The sequence below is a fragment of the Hypomesus transpacificus genome, chromosome 17 (genome assembly GCF_021917145.1).
Source record: "Hypomesus transpacificus isolate Combined female chromosome 17, fHypTra1, whole genome shotgun sequence".
Taxonomy (NCBI): Eukaryota; Metazoa; Chordata; class Actinopteri; order Osmeriformes; family Osmeridae; genus Hypomesus; species Hypomesus transpacificus.
This window is the reverse complement of record NC_061076.1, coordinates 960,551-977,718: the sequence shown is the minus strand read 5'-3', so window position 1 is coordinate 977,718 and position 17,168 is coordinate 960,551. Positions and strand designations below refer to the sequence as shown.

General features: G+C 47.7%; 4 protein-coding genes across 5 annotated transcripts; 2 read left to right on the top strand and 2 right to left on the bottom strand.

The window, feature by feature from the left end:
* Positions 1–55: 55 nt before the first annotated feature.
* smcr8a (Smith-Magenis syndrome chromosome region, candidate 8a) lies at positions 56–5,811 on the top strand. The gene is made up of 3 exons (XM_047037633.1): positions 56–1,260; positions 1,404–3,203; positions 3,576–5,811. The coding sequence occupies exons 1-3, from the start codon at positions 656–658 to the stop codon at positions 4,030–4,032; spliced, it is 2,862 nt and encodes a 953-aa protein (XP_046893589.1). The 5' UTR covers positions 56–655; the 3' UTR covers positions 4,033–5,811.
* A 247-nt stretch (positions 5,812–6,058) lies between these two features.
* shmt1 (serine hydroxymethyltransferase 1 (soluble)) lies at positions 6,059–11,682 on the bottom strand. 2 transcript variants are annotated; one of them, XM_047037634.1, is made up of 12 exons: positions 11,587–11,682; positions 10,570–10,689; positions 10,286–10,431; positions 9,442–9,557; positions 9,047–9,207; positions 8,667–8,748; positions 7,849–8,061; positions 7,459–7,572; positions 7,228–7,350; positions 6,844–6,960; positions 6,659–6,769; positions 6,059–6,572 (listed from the first exon to the last, which is right to left on the bottom strand). In XM_047037634.1, exons 2-12 carry the CDS (start codon positions 10,660–10,662, stop codon positions 6,400–6,402), a joined length of 1,449 nt encoding a protein of 482 aa, XP_046893590.1. In that variant the 5' UTR covers positions 10,663–10,689; positions 11,587–11,682; the 3' UTR covers positions 6,059–6,399. The 2 variants fall into 2 exon arrangements, with proteins under 2 accessions (XP_046893590.1, XP_046893592.1); XM_047037636.1 differs by lacking the exons at positions 10,286–10,431; positions 10,570–10,689; positions 11,587–11,682 and adding an exon at positions 9,940–9,945.
* Positions 11,683–11,931: 249 nt separating this feature from the next.
* pdap1b (pdgfa associated protein 1b) lies at positions 11,932–14,189 on the bottom strand. Its single transcript, XM_047037637.1, has 6 exons — positions 14,046–14,189; positions 13,681–13,772; positions 13,423–13,506; positions 13,144–13,262; positions 12,880–13,031; positions 11,932–12,505 (listed from the first exon to the last, which is right to left on the bottom strand). The coding sequence occupies exons 1-6, from the start codon at positions 14,056–14,058 to the stop codon at positions 12,450–12,452; spliced, it is 516 nt and encodes a 171-aa protein (XP_046893593.1). The 5' UTR covers positions 14,059–14,189; the 3' UTR covers positions 11,932–12,449.
* A 399-nt stretch (positions 14,190–14,588) lies between these two features.
* On the top strand, positions 14,589–16,778 carry bud31 (BUD31 homolog). Its single transcript, XM_047038250.1, has 4 exons — positions 14,589–14,800; positions 14,992–15,114; positions 15,272–15,438; positions 16,063–16,778. The coding sequence occupies exons 1-4, from the start codon at positions 14,707–14,709 to the stop codon at positions 16,111–16,113; spliced, it is 435 nt and encodes a 144-aa protein (XP_046894206.1). The 5' UTR covers positions 14,589–14,706; the 3' UTR covers positions 16,114–16,778.
* The last annotated feature ends 390 nt before the right edge of the window (positions 16,779–17,168 follow it).

Below are 17,168 nucleotides of genomic sequence, written 5' to 3'. Positions count from 1 at the left end.
TTCAAATTCGGTTTACCTATTAACCTTAAATTGTGTTGTATTATTTTCAAAACATAAATCCGGTCGTATTATTTGTTATCATCCATTAAATTGGAAGGAATGTTTACTAATATTATATGTTTCATAGAACTTGAACTGATCACGTGATGACGCTGAATGACCAGCTGGGTAATTATGGCTTGTCTCAGTGGTCGTCAAATTTACATGTAGGATTTACTGTGGCTTTACCAAAAGATCAGATTTGCGTCTGCCAAGGACTCGAGAGGGTATAGTTATAACTGTTCATGACAAGGTAGAGACGAATTCATCTATGATGGTGGTCGACGTACGGATGCTTTTCGTCTCGCATCATTGGCTGTTTGCAGTATTGGCTATCCAGCAATAGCATCGGCACAGCATCTCCTGCTCCGTTGCTAACGAGCTATTTGCTTTTGTGAAGAAAGGGAAGACCCCCAAGTTGTATTTTAATGTCATGATATGTAATCGTGACATTTTTGCTAGCGGCATAATTCATATGGGCAGTGTACCTTACAGTGTAGCACAGGACAATCGCAGATCAGTGTTTGCCAATGTGGAGTGGGCTCTCCTTTCCCCTGTGTGACAGATCGTTGGGACGTGCTGTTTCCCCTGATGCCGTGTATAAAACATCGCGAATATGATAGGTTCCCCGGACGTAGTGGCGTTCACTAAAGAGGATGAATACGGGGATTCTTATCCCGACCCATTGGCTCTCCCAGATGAGTTTTCGGTTCCGCTCTTCCCTCACGCTGCTAATTCCAACCCATGGGCCAAAACCTCCTACGCCAAGTTCACCAAAGACTTCATCCTCATATCTGAGTTCTCGGAGCAAGTGGGCCCGCAGCCCCTGCTCACCATCCCGGACGACCCGAAAGTATGTGGTACATTCGACCTCAACTACTTCTCCCTGCGGATCATGTCGGTGGACTACCAAGCCTCGTTCGTGGGCCACCCGCCAGGCAGCGGCTACCCCCGGCTTAGTTTCGTGGAAGACTCGCGGGTGGTCCTTGGTGACTCTAAGGAGGGGGCATTTGCTTACGTCCATCACCTAACACTGTACGACCTGGAAGCGAGGGGGTTCGTGCGTCCGTTCTGCATGGCCTACGTCTCCGCAGATGAGAGGAAGATCATGCTGCAGTTCCAGGAACTCTCTTTGCGGTTCTCCCGAGCCTCCGAATGCCTGAAGACCGGGAACAGACGAGCCTTCGCCCGGGAACTTCAAAGGAAACTGCGGGACCTGGAGTAAGTACTCCTAGGGTCCTTCTCCCGTATAATACAGTCAGTCAGTCAATTGTATTTATTGGTCCAGTTGTTTAGTTAGTATGTGTCAGCTTTCAAGTTATTTGTATCTATTTGCCTCAAAGTACATATTTTTATTCTGACAGGTACACCCGTGCTGTGCTCCAAAAGGAGGAAGGCTTGCAGAGAGAGGCGGGGCCACAGGGCTGTTACTCCGCCCACGCCGTGGAGAAGGCCAATGAGCTCGCCAACGTGGAGAAGAGCATCTACGAACACCGAGACTTGCTGCGTCAGATCTGCTCGTACCCTCGGCGTGAGCGCCGTGACCCTCACGTGGTCACCTGCCACAAGTGCTCCTCTGAGGCAGAGCAGCTAGCCGACACGTACTCCACCCTCACCACGCCCCCGCACCACGACCACGCTGCCCCGGGGGGGGAGGGCGAGGGCCAGCCGGGTCAGGAGGCTGGAGAGGAGGGGGGGAAGGGGCCATCCTACATCCCCCAGCTGATCAAAGCCAAGTCAGCCAAGTGTTTCGACAAGCGTCTGAAGGACCTGCAGGAGCTGTGTGAGCAGACGTTCTACGAGGCCACGGTGGAATTACTCAGGGACACTGAGAGGAGTTTCCGGGGGGATCTCTGTTACCTGCACACACGCCGACTTGACAGGGCACTCCGCAGGAAACAGCAAATCACCAACTTCCTGTTTGAGGAGGATCTGGGAGAAGATGAGGAGGATGAGGGCGGGGCTCTGAGGCCGTACTGTGCTGTGAACCACATGGCAGACACCAACACACACACACTCACACACACACTCACACACACCCCTCCTATCCTGCTGTGCCCTGATCCCCTGGAGATGGAGTCCCTGGATCCCTACCCAGCCTCTGAAGCGAGCCATGCCCTGGAGGGTGAGCCCATGTCTGGGGATGGTCGTCTGGAGTCTTCCCCCTCTGACCAGACCCTGGGGACCCAGGAGAGCTCCGAGGAGACTAAAGGTAGCTTCAGCAGTGAGAGGAGTGCAGAGGCCCAAGGAGAGGGACAAGGCTCCCCAGCTGGCTTGCAGACACACCATCACACCGCTGACCTGAACCCTGACCCTGACCTGAACCCTGACCCTGACCTGAACCCTGACCTGAGTCTTGACCCAGAGAGGGAGAGCACCAGTGACGAGGTGGACACCAGCCCTGTGGAAGAGGGAGCTGGTGAGGAGGGAGACCAGACCCCCGGTGGCAGAGAGGGATCTGGTGAGGGGGGAGACCAGACCCCCGGTGGCAGAGAGGGTGACGCGTTCTGTGAGGGTGAAGTTGTCTCCGACGCCGCGTGTGAGGCAGAGCTGGAGTCGTTAGTCCAGATGGACACAGCATGCTGCATGTCCCAGGAGGGCTTCCTCTACGACTCCTCAGGCCCAGATTCAGTGCCTGGTCTTGGGCTCAGAGCTCCCCTCCGCCCCCCTCACTCCCTGGTGGTTAACCAAGAGCCCCAGGCCATGGTTCCCCTCCAGGGGGACTATATGGTGGGCTCTCCCCGCTCAGAGAGCCCCATGGCTGGGCTGGAGCTGCCGACCAGCCCTCTGGGGGAAGCTGTCTCCAGAGGATCTGTGGAGGAAGGTTCCGACTGTACCATGAGCGTGTCGACGGGTTCCGACCGGGCGACCTCACCTCTGGGCTACGGGGGTGTGGTGACGCTGCGGCAGAGGAAGCGGGCGGGGCAGGGCGCTCTGCGCTTCGTGAGGCAGTACCCGTTTGCCCTGCAAGCTCTGTGGTGCCTCATGAGTGGGAGGACTGTGGTGGTGCTGGGGGCAGAGGAGGGGAGGGTCCGCAGGCTGGTGTCTGCTCTGGCTCTCTTTGTCCCTGGGCCAGGTCGCTGCGGAGAGAGGGTCCAGCCGTGGCTGTCCTGCCCCTTCACTCTGACTGACCTGCAGAGGTGGAAACTCATCGGATTGCAAAGGTGAGGGAGGAGTTTGAGGCAAAGGTGAGGGAGGAGTTTGAGGCAGAGGCGAGGGAGGAGTTTGAGGCAGAGGCGAGGGAGGAGTTTGAGGCAGAGGGGAGGGAGGAGTTTGAGGCAGAAGGGAGGGAGGAGTTTGAGGCAGAGGGGAGGGAGGAGTTTGAGGCAGAGATGAGCAGGAGGAGCGTGTCAGTAGTGTGTTTGACAAGGCTGGCTCAGTAGGTGCAATGTATGCTTTGTGTTCTGTCTATGGTCTTAAGGAAAATCTGTTTTCATGTTTCACTAAAGCTTCTCTGGTTTTGTCTCAAACTCCATTCCACCCCACCCCTCTCTCCACCTAACCCCTCTCCTCACCCCACCCCTCTCCTCTCTCAGGATGGTGTCTCCTGTAGGTTCCAGCATGCTTTGCTCCCTGTCCCGCTACAGTCGCTACATCTCCATCCTGGATGCAGACCAAAAGACGCTGCGCTGCCCCCCCTACCGCGGCCAGCTCCTCACCAACATGGCCGACCACCGCACCTACATCCGCAGGGGCTCCACCTACTTCATGCACGTCCAGAGCACACTCACCGCCCTGGCTGCCAAGGCCTTCCTGTTTACCTTCACCCACCACCTCCACCTTCCCATCAGCCCCGGGGAGGGCTTGGAGGGCTCGGAGGGCAGGAGAAGCCTCTTCCTGCAGGACCAGCTGGGTCTGGGGGAGGAGGACAGTGGAATACTGCTCTACCTCAGCCGGCTCATCACTCAGCAGTACCTGGAGCCAGCCACTGGGGGTGCTACCGCACCCAGCTTTAGTTTTAACTACATCACCAGCGTTTTATACAAGATCTGAGAGGAAGACTTGAGCCGAGGTTTTAAGAGAGGCCTTTCAATGTTCTCTTCATTCCTTTCTTTCTGTCTCTGTCTTTCTCTCTGTCACCTTGTAGGAACCCTAAAGGTTGTGTGGGGTGGATTTTAACTCAATTGTTTACTCAAGTGTGTATTTCTGAAGGTAATATGCACACACTACATGTTTGTGTTTAGACCTGAATTACTCTTCTCAGTGGTTCTGCACCACACATTTGAACATATGGTTTATGTTGATAACTACAGTATATTAATTTACATTTCATCCATGATGTATTCAGAATCCTTGTGGGAAGGGAACATGGCTGAATGTCTTTGAGGTCCTGAGCCAGTTTGCCTAAAGCATTAGTCCAACTAACCTTTGAACTCCCACCGATCGTTCACAAGGTTAACCAATCAGTGTGACCTCAAACGAGGCAAAAGCTAGCCCATAGAACACCTCAGCCACGTGCTGTTACTGAGACAAACTAAGGTTAAGTTCTCCCTCTGTGTGTATATATCTGTCATGCTCACATACATAACTGTTCTGTCTGTATTCACCTCAAAGAGTCTCACAGCACATGATAATTTCTTTTGTAATCTCACTTGCAAACGGCAGACTGCAGGTCTGGATTGAATAGTCAACACCGTACACGCCAAAACACCCAACTTCCCGTCCATGGTGTGTGGGTGATGCTGATGCATGGGAAAGTGTGTGTGTGTGTGTGTCGTCCTCTCCACGTGATAGCTGCATGTCCTTAGAATCACCCACATTACACCGCTAAGATCACTGCGACCATCTCCATAGTGACCATCTCCATAGTAACCACAGGCTGGAGGTACTAGGGGGTGCTGTCGTGTAAGACAGTTTTAAAGCTATTAAACTTAATGTATTGAACTTCACTGTTGTCTTAAAAGTTGTGTGAGAGTGTTGTGGTGTCAGCATGAAATTGTATTGTGACAGGGTGGAACACTGTAAAAATGTAAAAGATGTTTTCCGTTGGTCTTTCGAGAACCAGATCCGTCTTAACGCGTGAGATGAATGCCTTTGTGTTGTTAATGTACCTGGGGACCTGTGGCTGTCGCCGTGGTGACCAGCTCCTGGTCCACTGCTGTGAAGCAGACCATGTAGAAGGCTAGCTGCAGATGACAGCCTACATGTTATACTGATATGGGTGTCAAGACAGTTAGGGCTCATCGTAGTCTCTGTTCGGGACTACATGAAATGGATATGAATTCTATAACTGTTTCAATCATCATTATCTAGTGGAAACTGAAATGTATGTATCTCACAGCAACACGAGTAAATCTTAACCAGATCATTCCATTACTCTGAATTGCTCTCGAACTCTAACTATTTCTAGTTTGAGGGCGCTCTGTGGGAACACGGTGTAGATCTCTTTGCCACGTCTGATGTCTTAAACGAACATGATTTTAGTTCAGTTGTACTCAGATGCTACAGATTGTTTTTAATGCAAAAATAAATACTGAATGTAACTTTAAGAAAAGCCATACCATAGTAAACGCAGTGTTTCCTATCATGTATAATTTATTCTGCTGGAGCCTTAGTTACCTGCTGTGGGGAAATGACTGCGTCCTGTTTACCAAGCGCCAGTCACACAGCAGGGTCTGGAACTGTTGAATGTCCTTTTACGTCCCGTGTTCAGTTCCCATTAAATTATTTGTGAAATTGTGACGTCAACACCTGTGAGCGCTGGAGCTAGCAGCGCTGGAGCTAGCAGCGCTGGAGCTAGCAGCGCTGGAGCTAGCAGCGCTGGAGCTAGCAGCGCTGGAGCTAGCAGCGCTGGAGCTAGCAGCGCTGGAGCTAGCAGCGCTGGAGCTAGCAGCGCTTCCCTGCTTGTTGGTTTGAGCCTCACTGTGAGACGCAATTTAAAATTATTAAAGATTTATTAAAGATCGAAAACTTAACATGTCGGAGTACATTTCTTGTGTATATGTGAAGTTCTTATTTTGAATGCATATACCTGGTTTGGGGGTGTGTGAATAACAATTTTGAAAAAAGGTTTTGCTTATGTTGTCCAACAGATCAGTTTACTTGTACAGTTAGTGGCATTTGTTTTCAGAATGACAGCGTAGCTTTACACACCATTTCAATGGCAGCAGACAGCACAGGAAAGGAGTTAACACAGCTAACATCAGTGTCATCTGTTGTGTAACATAACAGTCAGTTAAAGGACTTTAAAGGGGTTGCCATGGGGGCAAGGAAGGGAGCATTCAGAGCCGAACAGCCCCTGGCAGCAAGAAAGTGTACAAGTCACTAGGTCACTAGGCATTTCTACTAACACAGGCACAAACCGGCACAGGCCATAGCAGGAATTTGAAGGCAGCTCAACAGATTTCCTCCCGGGTCTCTCTACAGCTCAGGGAGGCCAGGCATGGGGAAGTGCCCAGCGAAGGCTTCCACCTCCCCCTTGAGCTCAGCTACCCGCTGCTGGTGCTTCTCTCCGTGGGCCAGGGCCTCTCTGAAGTCCTTCAGGGTGGCCTTGGGGTCCAGGCTGGACTGGATCTGCAGGGTCAGCTGGATGCCTGCAGGACACACCACACCCAGGGAGTTAGACAGCTGTACAACTCGCCCTGGCTTTGTTCGTCTCACATACAGGGTCAAAGGTCACCTCTGTGGATGAAGTCGGCCACCTTCCTGAAGTGGTCCTCCAGCAGGCCTCTGGAGGTCAGAGCAGGGGAGCCCAGCCTCAGACCACTGGGACGCAGCGCACTCTTATCCCCTGCAGACACCACCACAAGGTTACGCACGCACACACACACACTAGCACACACACACACACCAGCAGTATGTTACCTGGGCAGGTGTTCTTGTTGCAGGCAATGGCACATGCTTCCAGAACCTTCTCAGCCCGTCCTCCGTCTGTCTTGTTGGGTCTCAGGTCCAGCAGGACCAGGTGGTTATCAGAGCCTCCTGGAGACAGCAAGCACAGCCCATGAGACACGGCCACACAGAGGCAGCTGCACCTCAGCAGAGGAAGCTACACCTCAGCAGAGGCAGCTGCACCTCAGCAGAGGCAGCTGCACCTCAGCAGAGGCAGCTGCACCTCAGCAGAGGCAGCTGCACCTCTCCCCTCTGCCCAGGGTTCCTCCTTGTCTGGTTGGCTGGTTACAAGCCATCTGGACGAGGGGTCAGAGGTCATCTCCCCATGTCGAGGGTAAGGTCAGAGGTCAAACTCACCAGTGACGATCTTGTAGCCGTGTTTGATGAGTGTGTTGCTCATGGCTTTACAGTTGGCCAGAACCTGCAGCTGGTAGGCCTTGAACTCAGGGGTCAGGGCCTGCTTCAGAGCCACCGCCACCCCTGGACACACACACACACACACAGATGTGAGTGTAACCTCTACAGCCTCTATACCACAGTACTGTGTGTATTATATGAGGCAAGGTGTGTAGAGGGTGCTCCTCCCACCAGCGATGGCGTGGTTGTGAGGGCCGCCCTGCAGCCCAGGGAACACGGCCTGGTTGATCAGAGACTCCAGGTTGTACAGGGTCTCCTTCCCCTTAGCGTCCACGCTGCGCACACCTGGGGAGAGGGGGAGGAACATACTGAGCCAGAGGAAGTCTTTTAAAACACACTTCACATGAACACACTCCCGTACCTTACACACACACACACACACACACACTCTTCAGGTGAACACACTCTCTACACACACACACACTCTCTCTTGGTGAACACACTCCGTACCCTACACACTCTCTCTCTTGGTGAACACACTCCGTACCCTACACACACACTCTCTTGGTGAACACACTCCGTACCCTACACACACACTCTCTTGGTGAACACACTCCGTACCTTTCCGGTAGAAGATGATCCCGGAGCGGCAGCCCCGGAGCGTTTTGTGCGTCGTCGTGGTGACCACGTCGCAGTACTCGAAGGGTGATGGGACGACGCCGGCCGCCACCAGCCCGCTGATGTGAGCCATGTCAGCCAGCAGGAACGCCCCGTTCTGCTCCGCTATCCCACGCAAGCGAGCGTAGTCAAGGTTACGCGAGTAACAGCTGGTTCCTGGAGAGCGGAGCAGGAACAGGAAGTGAGGAGGAGGACGCCTCACTTCCTGTACATAAACCACTTCCACAATGTGGGGAAAGTAGCCATGACACTTTGGGATCATCACGTTTGTATATCAAACTGTCAGGTTATCCTCAATGATCGCTGGGCCCCAAAAGACTGACAGATGAAGTCGTGAGGCTTCTGATCCACCACCAGCCCTGAGGGAGCCTTTCTGATGACACAACATTCCACTGATGGTCGGGAAAACAACAGCCTAACCCAGCATTTTAGCCTTTATACCTTTAGTTACTTTGTCTACTTATGTCTTTGGTTCTATTTTATGGATGCACATGGATTAGGCCCTCAAAAATATAGATACAAAATACATGTTTTTGGGGGAAAACATTTTTTCAACCTTTCAAAAACCTATTTTTCAAAACTTTTTAATAAATATATTTGTTCAAACTTTCAAAACCTGTTTTCTGAAACTTTTTGGTGCAAATATTTGTTCAACTCGACTAGACAGCTTCAGTGTCATTCATCTGTACCGGGGCTGGCCAACCCTGCTCCTAAGATACATCAGACTGCTGAAGTCAAGTGTGTGTGTGCGGGGTTCAGACCTGCGATGATCAGACGAGGGTGGAACAGTCGTGCGTTCTCCTCCAGACGGTCGTAGTCGATGTAGCCGGTGTCTGGGTTCACCTACAGACACACAGCCAGATGAACCCCACCATCACACAGTCCAGGACAGTCACAGACACAACATCACATAACACAGGGATGTTCCATCTACAGTGTCAAGGACACAGCTGCACATTTACATGACGTATCCTGACAACATAAAGCATGGAGTCACTTCCTCCTGGATCAAATGAGGCTGAAGGTTTCCACTATTCATCTGGGCAAGGAAACTGTGTTCCAGAGGGCTGTGTTCCAGCAGTGTCTCTGTGTGTGGTGTGTGTGTGTATGTGTGTGTGTGTGTGTGTGTGTGCGCGTGTACCTTGTAGGGCATGGATTCAAAGAAGATGGAGGTGGCTGAGATCTTCTTCTTGTCGGTCATGAAGCCGTGGGTGAGGTGACCTCCGTCAGGAAGGTCCAGTCCCATGATCCTCCCATGGGGTTCCACGATGGCCGTGTACACAGCGAAGTTAGCAGGAGAACCTGGAGGAGGAGGAGATGGTTCTTCCACTCAGCACGACAGACACATAACATGAGGTAACAACACGTATTTGGACGATAAAGAAATTCCATCATAAAAAATGAAATTAAAATTATACCTTCAAGACCATTTCAAACATCACTTATTGAGTCAAATGTACTTTAATTGAGTAATGGGACTGTCTACTACTGTGTGTGTGTGTGTGTGTGTGTGTGCGTGCGCATGTGTGTGTGTACCTGAGTAGGGCTGCACGTTGACCCCCCACCTGTCTGGGTGGAGGCCGTAGGCCTGCAGAGCCCTGCTCTGACAGAGCCTCTCCAGCTCATCCACATGCTCCGTGCCTCCATAGTACCTACGCAAGGGAACAACTAATACTATTAATGCAATGTTTAAAATAAATAAGAACATTAGTATTGTTTATATAGCTGTTATTATTAAGGATATTAATAGGAGACTATTGTGTCATGAACATTTTGTGAATGTTGTTTTGCAGTGTGTGTGTGTGTGTGTGTGCGTGCGTGTACTTCTGTCCAGGGTAGCCTTCAGAGTGGTGTGTGTGTGTGTGTGTACCTCTGTCCAGGGTAGCCTTCAGAGTGGTGTGTGTGTGTGTGTGTACCTCTGTCCAGGGTAGCCTTCAGAGTGGTGTGTGTGTGTGTGTGTGTGTGTGTGTGTGTGTGTGTGTGTGTACCTCTGTCCAGGGTAGCCTTCAGAGTGGTGTGTGTGTGTGTGTGTACCTCTGTCCAGGGTAGCCTTCAGAGTGGTGTGTGTGTGTGTGTGTACCTCTGTCCAGGGTAGCCTTCAGAGTGGTGTGTGTGTGTGTGTGTACCTCTGTCCAGGGTAGCCTTCAGAGTGGTGTGTGTGTGTGTGTGTGTGTACCTCTGTCCAGGGTAGCCTTCAGAGTGGTGTGTGTGTGTGTGTGTACCTCTGTCCAGGGTAGCCTTCAGAGTGGTGTGTGTGTGTGTGTGTGTGTGTGTGTGTGTGTGTGTGTGTGTGTGTGTGTGTGTGTGTGTGTGTGTGTGTGTGTGCCTCTGTCCAGGGTAGCCTTCAGAGTGGTGTGTGTGTGTGTGTGTGTGTGTGTACCTCTGTCCAGGGTAGCCTTCAGAGTACTTGTTGTTCATGCAGGAACCCAGAGCCTCCAGTACAGCTCTGCTGGTGAAGTTCTCAGAAGCAATCAGCTCCAGACCAAAAGTCTGCCTGTGCTTCTCTCTCTTTATGATGTCGAACACCTGGGACACACACACACACACACACACACGATCTGTCTTTACAAACGCATGATCTGCCTTCAGTTTCTACACACACCTGAAAAAGAGACCTGTTACAATGTAAACTCAAGTTCAAACTTCCCAGGTGAACACTCTCACCTCTGAGTCGTTGGAGGAGAGAGGCTCCAACATCATCTTGTTGTGGGACTCCCACGTGTCTTGGCTCACATGGTCACCGTTTGTCACGGACATAGCTGGGCTGTTCTCTCACGGGGAGATCTACTCAAACATACACAAACGTACAGGGTTAGCTAGGACAGAATCCAAGTTGCCATAACTAATGACGTAAACCAAAAACGTATTTTGTTTTGTTCCGCTACGCAGATACAGGACAATAATCAGCCCGCTTGCCTTGCACAGGCTCTGACCATTGCAACATGCCCAGTTAAACTTTGACCAGTCAGATGTGTCTGATAAGACAGTTTCGGCAGGGACACTGTCAAAACATGTTGTGGAAAACCCATGATACTAGCTACAAGTTAGGTTGTCTAACTTAAATCAATTTGTTTCGTAACTTGAAGTCGCCTGTTTAGTAATACAATTAGGGAATCATCTACAAGCATTGCTGACAGATTTTCAAACTATAGATATTGTTAGACTAGCAATACTTTCTCGTTTTATGGACGATATGTTATAAATTACGCAGCAACGTAGCCTACGTCAGGAAAATAACTGGGTTAACACTGCCCTGCCATTTCCAATGTTGCAACAGCTGGACACCTTGAAGCACATGCTTCTTATTAACTCAGGCTACGTGTAGGCTAGTGCAGGAATCCAGCAATATCAGTTTGAGCATTAAGCAGCACCCGGCCATATCAAATTAACGACGTACAGTTATTTGCATTAACTTGCAACACATTAAAAGCGTTTCCTATGGTTGTTGCATTTTATTTAGTGCAATAATCTAGTATACAGTGTTAAGTTTGGAGACCAGCGAGCGCCTGGACTCCATGCTAGCACGCAACCACAGACGTCAAGTCACACACGGGCAAAAACGTACTCCCTCGCTAAAAAAACAAATAGCATGTCAAATGTTGGTACTAATGTTTTATCCAGAGAAGCAAGTGATTATCGAGCCCTAACAGCATTAGAATGTGTGTTTTGTTGGCTACCCACCCGACTGAGTACCGCTACAGACGATGTAAGAACTCTTGAGTTAGTCAAAGTTGGAGATGGAGATAGGAGGGACGAAGTCCGCGAAAACATTTCACCAATCAATTCACGAGCTGTTATTTTGCGTCATCGTCGTAGTCCAAGTGATTTTATGGCACTTGAAGTCAGACCCAAATATATAATTGTGATCTGTGAATTTGATATAATGTAAATGGGGATTAACATTTAGGTAAGAGTAGTGGGATACATCATTGTACATTAATTTCACAAAGACCAAACATATTTATAGAGATCTCAGAACATCTCATAAGTGCAATATTCAGGTGCATTCATAGCAACAACAAAAAATACCACTGGAAGTTTTAATTTCCTTCGATTATAGTTAAATTCAGTCTGGTTGGAAACAATATTTCTATCCCGGATACGCATGCAAGAATACTTACTAGCAGCAGTATTTTACACTAGGCTATTGTGTAGATACATTCAGTATACTGCAGTTGTATGATATCAATATTACTACATCTGGGATGTTAACCCTAATTCTAGTTTAAATCCTATTTAGAGTCTGTACAGGTCATTCTCTCCTGAATGAAAACATTAAATGGTCATGTATGGTGCCACAGATCCTCATCAATGCACCATCTAACAACATCATGTCCAGGGATTTAACAGCACTAGATTTCCATGTGAGATATCCAGAACCCATGTGTCTCTCTGTGTCACGTGTCGGTCTTGTTAGTCTCCATCCAAGTGATCATCCTATGGTTACTATGGTTACAATAAACAGTAGTATTCTTCACAGCTCCTACTTAAAAAATCAGTCAAATATTGCATCAGTCCATGAATGCCTTTTGGGTAAATGTGTCTCATTTCAGGGAGAGGGAGGATACTCCTTTAACTGCAGCAGCTGATCCTTCTTTTGCTGTGAGAAACAAACCAAACATGATTACAATATCAAGTAACCACACAAACTAGAACATCACATTGGTATAATAAAGAAACATGCATGGTTAACACCTCACGACACATCCCCTAATGTTAAATGTAAAGTTCAAGACATTTGTTGAGATCATGTTCCTGTCGCACTGTCTTGTTTAACAGAGTGCTCCTTAGCACTGATACTGTCAAACTGGGCACTATGGGACGAGATGAACAACGCTATATGGTTCTAGTTAACACCTTTACTTCTAGGAGTGTAGTCTTGGTCCTTGATAATCTACACTTTTGAACGCTGTTTTGGGTAGAAGCATCTGTTAAATGAATGAATGTAACATCTCTGTGGCCAGGGATGCCCACCTCTCCTCTTCTCCTCCTTCCTCCGCGCAGCCTCCTCCCTCTGTTTCCTCACAATGGCGAGGCGAGCCAGGTCTGCCTTCGCCTGGTCAGTCTTTCCTGCCAGGTGCATCTTCATGTAGTGTTCCTTGGCCTTTTGCTTCTCAATCTCCTCTCTGACAGGAGAGAAATATAAACATAAACCGTCTGTACATGAAGGTGTGTGAGTGGTGTGTGTGTGTGTGTGTGGTGTGTGTGTGTGTGTGTGTGAGTTTCAGGCACCCTCACCTCTCTCTCCTCGACAGCTGCTTGGGCTCCTCCAGCTCGATCTGAGTCACCTTCTTTGACTTTGTCGCTACTCTGTTGGGGTTCTCTATGTCTATCAAGCCTTCAACACCTTTCTTCTTCTACAGAACCACACACACACATCACACACACATAAACACCATGGTAGCAGTACATTCAATGCATTGTGCAGGATGAAAAATATTTAAATTTGTATTTGTTTAGCAAATGCTTTAGAGATATAGAGTGAGTGGAAAAAGAGAGACAGAACAAGAGATGTACCAATGAGCCGTCATCAGACAGGCTGTCTTCAGAGCCGGACCCTGGAAGTGGTTCCTGAGCTGCACCTTCTGTCTCTTCCTCCTGCTATTACACAAACACACGCACACACAATAACACGCAAAAACCCACCCACACACACATCACTATAGGTCCTGATGTGGTGGTTGCCAGCAGGCTGTTTTTTGTGATTTTTGTGATTTTTTTGCCTGATACTTAAACAGGATGATTCACCTGTACAGGCTTCAAGGAATAACAAACCTTTTTCCTCTCCTTCTCAGCTTTCATCTGAGCGTCAATCTCCTCAGGACTGGTGTAGGTCCGCATACGGCCCTTATGACCACCTTTCTTACCTAAAACAACAGTGGACAGGGAGAAATTACACACCAGGCCGGCATACTACAGACTACTAGACACTGGTTAAATAAAGCTAGCAGAACTGTATTAAGTTATTTAGAGTACTGTAAAGTGTATGTAGTTAGTAAGTTTTAATGACAAGCAAGCAACAATATAATGCAAGAGGATCTAACTACCATGACAGCTGCAGTATATAAGCTCAGGCTAGCAGATGTAGCCTGGTCTGCTAACTTTAATTACACAAAGGTTGCATGCCTTATTATTCTTACCTCCTTTGGGCATTTTGATAATCAAAACCTTTATTACAAAAAATTATATACAAACACATGTAAACTGACAGCCTTGCTGACAGTCTAAAAACAACTTGAACAGTTCCTTTTCACAACACAACACTCACAGTTGTCCAACAAATTGCCTAACAGTAAACAACCACGACTGTGAAAATAAATACGTATATTTTCAATGCAAACCTAGATACTGGGTTGAAACTAAAACATATAACAGATTATAATGTACTCCATTTGAAAAATAATCTACAAACAAAAATAAGTCGAATAACGTTATTAAGTCAAAGGCGTATCTAGGTAGACAACCTGATGCAACATGACAGGACCGAGAGCAACACACCTAATTTGGTTTCAGCACTAAATGTACAGATATAAGAGTATATTTTAGAAAGGTGTAATTCTGACGTCACTAACGCTGACCTCCTTTCAAATCGGCAAATATTTTCAAATAAATTAGATAGGTACATGCATAGTTTATATATATCTATGGATACATGCGTTTCTCCAATACGGTGACGTATATCACATGAGACGTTGACGAATACAAGAAGGACCCCATCGACTTCGACGCAGATTAGAATAGACGGGTTCTCCTTGGTACAGTGTGATATTTTCTTACCTAATTTGACCATATTAAAGAAATATGCCTAAAGTAAAGAGAAGTAGAAAGCCACCTCCGGATGGCTGGGAGCTGATCGAGCCGACTCTGGACGAGCTGGACCAGAAAATGAGAGAAGGTTAGCCTAGTTAGCTAGCTATAGATAGCAGAGCGGTTCCTCTGTTCCACAATAACAAAAAGGATCTCGCCGTAAACAGCACGACAACACATCCTACTATAATTCTCCATCTCTTTGGAATGTAGCATTCATGCACCTTGGTTATTTATTCGTGTGTAAATGTACAGTTGACATTTTTCTATTTTCTCCAGCCGAAACTGAACCTCACGAGGGCAAGCGTAAAGTGGAATCGCTTTGGCCGATCTTCAGGCTGCACCACCAGCGAAGCCGCTACATCTTCGACCTCTTCTACAAACGAAAGGCCATCAGCAGAGGTATTGATAATAATAAACAATCTTGCATGTACTACCTGGTGTGTGTATGTGTATATATATATATGTGTGTGTGTATTTACAATTGCTGTCGACAACAGCAATGTCCAAAGCGCTTGGAAATGCTGACTCATGTCTCCTTCTCTTTTGGTTCTTTCAGAGCTGTATGACTACTGCATCAAGGAAGGCTATGCAGACAAAAACCTGATTGCCAAATGGAAGAAGCAGGGCTATGAGAATCTGTGCTGCCTTCGCTGCATTCAGACACGAGACACCAACTTTGGAACCAATTGCATCTGCAGAGTCCCCAAGAGCAAGCTGGAAGTGGTGAGTTAGGGGCGTTCTGCAGAGAAGGGAGACTAGCGTTGGTCACGGTTTGGTATGGAAGGGAGAAAACAGGACAACGGCGGATATTGCCAAATATTTATTTTGACAACGTAGTTCAGGCGGCAGGCGTGTTGCTTAGGCGGCCGCCTTAAATGAAAAGTCCTGCGAGACACCATGATATTTTAAACCTTTCAAAACATTTTGTAAAACATAATTTTCTAACCTTTTCGAAACTTTTTGTTACAATCATTTTTAAACCTTTTAGAAACTTTTTTACTACAGCACACCAAGAAGTGTTATCCCCACCATGAAACAAGCAAGAAAATTGTGTATTCTACTGTGTATGTATTCACATTGAAATGTTGACATTGAATTGAACCCCACAAATGTATGGATTAGTTAATGTTGCAAATAACCTAGACCCATGTCAGAATGGCAAAATGCAAAAACACAATGTACATTTTGGGACACAAACAAAAGTTAGTTGCGAGCACTGATGGCTGGACAAGGCCCCATTAAGAGACATCTTTACTAAAACATCTTGTCATCAGGTTCAGACCTCATGCCTTGTGAAAATCACATCAAAATGTGCTTTTAAAATGTGTTTTCTCCCCGTGCTTACAGGGAAGAATCATTGAGTGCACCCACTGTGGCTGTCGAGGGTGTTCTGGATGAATCCGTGTGCAGCCTGTCCTTCCCAGGAGACATCAGGGCTCATCCAACATCAGGGCTCATCCAACTTCAACTTGTGTGCTTGACAACCCCTGTGGCCTGGTCTAGAAACATCCATCCAGTCCCCAAATCAACCTTCATCCTCCAGTGCACTTCTGCTGGTCTGAGAGAGCAGGGCAGGGACAACCAACATGGCTGCTGGAACCATGTGAAGGCCAAGTGGCCATGTTGGTTGAACCTGTGATATCTTGGATCTCTGTTAGTGTAAGTATTAGGGCTTGGGTTTTTGGTTGATATGGGACAAAATGTATGTTTTTCACTTAGGTTTACTGCTGAATTGTCCTCATAGCTGAAGGACTGGGATGATTGGGAACCACCTTGCATCTAAAATTTGCTCAGGGTGTCACTTACACCGAATTCTTTAATTTCTGCAAAAACGGGGGTGTTGTGGGCCTGAGAGAGGGAATGTCGGGGTTGTCTGTTTGCAGAGTACCATTCCAGTTCTTTTGTGCTCATTACAGTCATTATAAGTGCTATTGTATCTCATTTCATATACTGAGGGGAGGGGGGGGGAAGTGTTGTCATTGTTTTGAACCCGATGACGTTTTTCCTTGTACTTGATCATTTTAAATAAAGTGGTTCTGGTTTACCAGTTCTTTTAATTCTCATTTTATCTGCCACTGGTTCATTGTCTATTTTGGGGGGAGGGGGGGGGGGGGTGTAGTAATGTTTAGAATTTACTGTGGAACTCCTGGACTTGTTCGCTGCAGTAAATAAGATGATAGCGATGCTGGGAAACTTACATCCCGGGTGTCCTGAACTAAATATCAAATCGTTATTTTCTTCTAAAGATATTGGAGGACGATAAGGCGTGCTAGTAGAGGTCAGAGAATTTCGAGCGGATTCACGTCCAAGACAAAAGCTCAAAAAATGTTCTTGTCAAGAGACCATAATCCATAATTATTGGATTCAAATGTAATCATTCAATACGAATATTTCCGAATACAATTACTTATTAGGGGGGAAGTATAAATAAGATTCTATCGTGCTATTCTGAT

What these genes read in the sequence shown, in the direction of transcription:
- shmt1 (XM_047037634.1), bottom strand. Translation starts at nt 10,662, where the DNA reads ATGTCCGTGACAAACGGTGACCATGTGAGCCAAGACACGTGGGAGTCC. An exon ending in GAAGGCTACCCTGGACAGAG is followed by an intron (nt 9,558 to 10,285) that starts GTACACACACAC and finishes TCCCTTGCGTAG; the next exon opens with GTACTATGGAGGCACGGAGC. An exon ending in GATCATCTTCTACCGGAAAG is followed by an intron (nt 7,573 to 7,848) that starts GTACGGAGTGTG and finishes CCCTCTCCCCAG; the next exon opens with GTGTGCGCAGCGTGGACGCT.
- pdap1b (XM_047037637.1), bottom strand. An exon ending in TGTCTGATGACGGCTCATTG is followed by an intron (nt 13,263 to 13,422) that starts GTACATCTCTTG and finishes GTGGTTCTGTAG; the next exon opens with AAGAAGAAAGGTGTTGAAGG. An exon ending in CAGCTGTCGAGGAGAGAGAG is followed by an intron (nt 13,032 to 13,143) that starts GTGAGGGTGCCT and finishes CTCTCCTGTCAG; the next exon opens with AGAGGAGATTGAGAAGCAAA.
- bud31 (XM_047038250.1), top strand. Translation starts at nt 14,707, where the DNA reads ATGCCTAAAGTAAAGAGAAGTAGAAAGCCACCTCCGGATGGCTGGGAG. An exon ending in ACGAAAGGCCATCAGCAGAG is followed by an intron (nt 15,115 to 15,271) that starts GTATTGATAATA and finishes TGGTTCTTTCAG; the next exon opens with AGCTGTATGACTACTGCATC. An exon ending in CCAAGAGCAAGCTGGAAGTG is followed by an intron (nt 15,439 to 16,062) that starts GTGAGTTAGGGG and finishes CCGTGCTTACAG; the next exon opens with GGAAGAATCATTGAGTGCAC.
- smcr8a (XM_047037633.1), top strand. Translation starts at nt 656, where the DNA reads ATGATAGGTTCCCCGGACGTAGTGGCGTTCACTAAAGAGGATGAATAC. An exon ending in AGGAAACTGCGGGACCTGGA is followed by an intron (nt 1,261 to 1,403) that starts GTAAGTACTCCT and finishes TTATTCTGACAG; the next exon opens with GTACACCCGTGCTGTGCTCC. An exon ending in AAACTCATCGGATTGCAAAG is followed by an intron (nt 3,204 to 3,575) that starts GTGAGGGAGGAG and finishes CTCCTCTCTCAG; the next exon opens with GATGGTGTCTCCTGTAGGTT.